The sequence below is a fragment of the Cynoglossus semilaevis genome, chromosome W, assembly GCF_000523025.1.
Source record: "Cynoglossus semilaevis isolate Cse_v1.0 chromosome W, Cse_v1.0, whole genome shotgun sequence".
NCBI lineage: Eukaryota > Metazoa > Chordata > Actinopteri > Pleuronectiformes > Cynoglossidae > Cynoglossus > Cynoglossus semilaevis.
The window spans coordinates 2,424,010-2,429,303 of record NC_024327.1 but is presented as its reverse complement, the minus strand read 5'-3'; the positions used below and the strand labels follow the sequence as shown (position 1 = coordinate 2,429,303).

Here is a 5,294-nt window from a genome sequence, read left to right as displayed (position 1 = left end):
CCCCTCCACCTCCTTCCCCAGCGTTTTTCAGTTGTTTTTCATCTATTATAGGGTGTGCCGAATAGGGGCTGTGTCCTGGACTTCCTGTTCCTGTCCCCCCTTGTCAATTATTTGTATTGTTTTTATTGTCTATTCATGTTTTTCTTGGAACGGGTTGTACAAACTAATTTCGTATCACCTCTGGTGCATATGACAATAAAGTTCCTTCCCTTCCCTTTCCCTTCCCTTTTTTGAAAAGAGGTACCACCACCCCAGTCTGCCAGTCCAGAGGTACTGTCCCGGACTGCCACGCGATGCTGCAGAGACGTGTCAACCAAGACAGCCCCACAACACCCAGAGACTTGAGGTACTCAGGGCGGATCTCATCCACCCCCGGCGCCTTTCCACCGAGCAGCTTTTTGACTGCCTCGGTGACCTCAGCGCAGGAGATGGGAGGATCAGCTGCTGAGTCCTCAGCCTCAGCTCCCTCCGCGGAAGGCGTGTCAGCGGGATTGAGTATTTTAAAATTTTCTTATAAATATTTCCGCTTATGTACTTCTGGGTAGATGCATTGTGCAATTTGTTGACATGTAGCATAATGATGAATTAGAATCTTAAATGGATGTATTAGAGGCCAGTGACCTGCAGTCAGCCCCCTGCTGGCCAGCAGTGGTAGAATATTCCCAGATGACTATATATACACTAGGTAAAATCACAGACAAACTCGATGGTTGTTAAACTTTGAAAAATTGAGGAGGATTTGATCCCATAAAACTCACAGGACAAACCATGACCTGAAGCCTAGTGGCAGGAATGGGAACAACAAGGATGTTGTGTGTTGATTTTAGTAATTTGATTTCTTATTAACTCGCAAAGCGTGAGCATTGATGTGGAGTAAACCAACACTGTAATGTTAAAATATTGAATTCAAACAAGTAAATAACACCTTGAATGAAAAAAAATGATTATTTTGTTTTTATTAAGAAGGAGCGAGGCTGAGAGGCAGCTTTGTATTTACAATTTATATTTTACAATCTGAATATGTACATACTGTATATATATGTCATGTCTGTCTGTTTCCGTGTTTTCCTGTGTTCTTTGTGGGGTAATCATGGGATCACACTCACCTGTTTGGTAATTAGCTTCACTTGTGTCACCTGGTGTTCCCTGTGTATATATACCCCTCTCCCTCACTCTGTCGGTGTTGGATCATTGTGATTGTGGTGGTGTGTGTTTGGTCATTGTTACTGTGTTGGATCTTCGTGTTCGTGAGTTTCCTACTCTGTGCTTCCTCGTGTTCCGTGTTTTCCTCGTGTTCCTCGAGAGTTCCATGCCTGTTGGTTCTTCGTGTTTTGTTGATTTGGACTTTGTTAATAAAACTTCCTGCACCAGAAAGAGTCTCTCCAGTACTTCATTTGGGTCCTGCCTGCTCCCTGCGATGCCCGCACCTGACAATATATATGGCTCTGAATTACAGTTTTACAACAAATGTGTTAAGATCAAGGGTGTTCAGTGAAGGATCCTCTACCATATATACTGTATGTATAAAAGTACATTGTTATTTTGCATTTAGTATAAAGTTATACAAACAATACATTGAGTTATATATTTATATATTTCTTTATATGTGTATATTTATTACTTTCTATGTGTATACATATATTTTTTATTATTTTATTTTAAACATGTGCAAACAATATTGAAAACTATGTATTACTGCGAACTGACTAGTAGAACCCACACAGACCTCGTGTTGATAACTAGTTCCCTGGTTTGTTGGATACTTGGAGTGACATAAAAACATCATCTAAACATATCATCAATACTTTATCTGAAGCCATTTTTGTCGTATTATCAGTAGTTTTGTCCAATGTTTCTGGAGAGAATAAAAAATAAACTTTTTGGAAAAACTTTTAATCACCTGAGCCATATTTCTGCGGGCCCCTTTGTTGAGTACTTCCTATTAAGATGAGGCCGATATTTCATGGTTTGTGTGTTGTTGGAGTGGAATAAAAAAAAATCATCTAAATATATTTTGTTGATTTTTCACCTTTTCAAAAGTTTGGTGGAGAGAATGAAAGTTTAAATTTTCAGTTAAGCCGAAGGAGCTGCTTTGGATAAAAGAGCGCCTACAGATGGTCTGTCACTGGTATTGTGCTAAAACACACTCCGGTCCTTATGTATAACTTACTGTTGACGCTGCTGTTTTTTTTTTGTGTGTCACTTCTCGACAGCAGCGTGTGCCACTAGCTGTTCATAAAATAAGAGTACAGAAAGTAAAAGTTTCCCTGTAAACGTTGTAAACTTCTGGTAAACTTGGTGATTCAGTGCAATAATAATGAAGACAGTGCACAGGCTCAGTGCGTCTCAGACTGACGTGGATAAACAGGGATGTTGTGTTCGGTGTACGTGGGCGGAAGATCATCGTCACAAACAACAAAAAAGTCAGATTTTAGTTTGTGCGCTGATGATACGGATAACGGCAGCGTTACGAAAGCATCACCTCATTATAGGAAGGCGGGGGTCCACAATAGGCGGGGTTGTACTGTGGAGGTGTGAAGTTCTCCTGGCTGTAACGGGGAACGCTGGCCTCTTCGATGTCTGCCTGTGATAGGCTGCGTGGGAAGGGGATGAAATATATAGGAGGTTGGCGACCGTCTTGCTCACTGCGTCTCATCACCTCTCGTTCTATCTCCTCCTGCCGCAGGCGGCTGCAAGCTCGACAGAAGGTGGTGCAGAACATGATGGAGAGGCCGAAGCCCAGAATACCCAGGAAGATCCTGAGAGACGAGGAGAGAGACAGAGGCTGCAGGATGGATGGATGGATGGATGGATGCCAAATAATTACTCTAAAAAAGGAATCGAGCCAAATGGCAACATCACTGTGTAGCTGTGGGTACAAATGTTCAGTGAACCAGGATAAGAGAAACCACAACAGGAACCTGAAGGAGAAGTAAGAAAAACGTGAGTTATTCTCTTACAATATTTACCTCTATACATATTACAATGTCATCTGCAAATATTGTGACCACAGCGCTTCTGCCTGACCTCAATGGTCTACCTGTTCACCACCATTGCAAACAAAAAGGAGCCAAAAGAACTCTGATGTATCCCAACCCTACCTTGAACCCATCTGTCACTCTGACTGCACTGTACTGTATAACCACCGGCTAGCTGGCCTTAGGAACATCATTTACTCTCTTATATATTTCTCTGCCACTAAAGACTTCTTCATATACAGTAGTACTACAGTCTCCCTGTCATATACTTTTCCAGTAAGACTAATAAAATTAAAATGTGTTATATTCTCTTATTAGCATTTTTCTAGCTTTAAGCACGGCCTTACCCTTGATTTCCTTGTGCCTTCTTACGCACCATGCGGTGATTTTTTTTATACTACAAATACTTTGAACTTAAGAGTCATAAATGCCGACATCAGGTACATTTGTCTATGTCCTACAGTTACCCCACGTTTACAGACAGTTGAGCTGTAAAAGACACATTGACGACACTTGTCTTCCATAACACCCGGGACAGACCGAGGTCACAGTGAAGTGGTGAGTTCAAGGTCTCCGCATCAAACATTAAACACATTTTCAGTGTTTTTATGAGAAAAAGAAACTACTCTACTGTCTTATAAATCTAACGTTGATATCAACACCCACACCTGGCCCGAGCCCAACTGTCACTCTGACTGCACACTTCATCACTGTCTAACCTCAAGCATGTCCTGCACCATCCTCACATACTTCTCCGCCACTACTGATGTGTTTTCTGGAGCTCAGTAAAGACAGTGTCTGGACTTCTACAGCCCTGACAGAGAACAATGTGTATCTGAAGAACTCTGGACACAAAGCTGAAGTGCTGATCTGAACTTCTTATCATTATATGACTCATAAACCATTATACTGCACCTGTGCCACTAGCCACAGCGCTATAGCTCCTTGATGTGGCCCACTGAGTTATTGCAAAATGTTTCTGTTGTGATAAATTGTTTTGTTTTGTTTTGTGATGACTAATGCTGCATGTTTGGAAACTGTGGCCTGTGGGCCTAAAGAAGACAGATCTTTTAGGGTCTTTCTTTTTTTTTTAGGAATCACACTCTTTTCAGTGCCTTTATACTAAATTCCTTTTCACATAGCAAATGAACATTACAAATGATATCATTTTGTGTTACCAAATGGTATTATATTTAAAATATATAACAACTGCATATCAGATTTTCAAAGGCCTGATGTATTCCTGAGTACCTCAAATTGTTTTGTAAAAAAAAAAAAACTACGTAAGATTACAGAGCTTTTGTGCATTCTACTCATGGTTAGCTTCAGAATGATTCATTCAACAGGTTTTTATACATAATCAGATTAAGGAGAATTGTGTTATATTTAGCACCGTTAGCTACATTACTCCTACAACAGACATACATAAACATTCTTCTTTATCGACATCTTTCAATTTTTGTTTTGTAGAAACTGAACTTTGATTATTTTTCACATCATTTTTAACAAGCAAACAACCAGAAATGTCTAACATACGAGGTGAAAGTGTTACACGAGGTGGTCAAAACGTCAGATAGTGACTTACTGGCGATGTCAAAGTTTTGTTAAAATCAACCTTGTTGACGCAGGTTCACAACCAGGAAGAGGAAAAAAGAATGATCGGACTCTTACCTTACGAAGAGATGACTCTGGTCAGGTGTAAGACTGGGAGGAAGAGAAACTCACAGGAGCAGAGTGCAGTTACTAATGAGGGTGTGTGTGTGTGTGCGTGTGAGACCTCATGTAGTAAAGCCCTGGGTGCAAAGCTCAGGATAAACATTAACTTCTTACTCTGATGTGGGAATAAGATTGTTCTGTTGAAATAGTTCTCGACAATGTGTTTACCATAAAAACACAAGGGTGATCAACACATGTTCACAATATATAATGCCATATATTAACCTGGACTAGAAGTGTGTGGGCAGCAAAACTTTATGACCTGGACGCTGTGTTTTATTGTGTTTGTGCCAAAGGTCCACACGAAGAAATTTATGACAACGCCAGAAGATTTAAAGGGACAGTTGCCTCTTTATATCAAGCACTATTATACATATATATACAGTATGTCACAAAAGTGAGTACACCCCTCACATTTCTGCAGAGATTTCATTATAATGCTTAATTGAACAACACTGAAGAAACATCGCTTTGACACAATGAAAAGTAGTCTGTGTAAAGCTTATATAGCAGTGTAAATTTATTTTTCCCTTCAAAAAAACTCAAAATATAGCCATTAATAGCTAAACCCCTGGCAACAAAAGTGAGTACACCCTAAAG

The 5,294-nt window shown here is 40.2% G+C and overlaps 1 protein-coding gene across 4 annotated transcripts in view; it reads right to left on the bottom strand.

Annotated features, from left to right (window-relative positions):
• Positions 1–5,183, bottom strand: part of LOC103396947 (cytadherence high molecular weight protein 3-like) — a 28,759-nt gene extending 23,576 nt beyond the window's left edge. For 2 of the 4 annotated variants that reach the window (XM_025052834.1, XM_008335188.2), the window contains exons 1-2: positions 4,650–5,183; positions 2,483–2,921 (exon numbers count right to left, since the gene is read on the bottom strand). In XM_025052834.1, the coding sequence (XP_024908602.1) occupies positions 2,483–2,487 (5 nt within the window). In that variant the 5' untranslated portion in view covers positions 2,488–2,921; positions 4,650–5,183. Of the gene's footprint in view, positions 1–2,482; positions 3,790–4,649 lie in introns of those variants that run through there. The other 2 variants (XM_025052836.1, XM_025052835.1) reach the window with 2 other exon arrangements.
• Between the last annotated feature and the right edge of the window lie 111 nt (positions 5,184–5,294).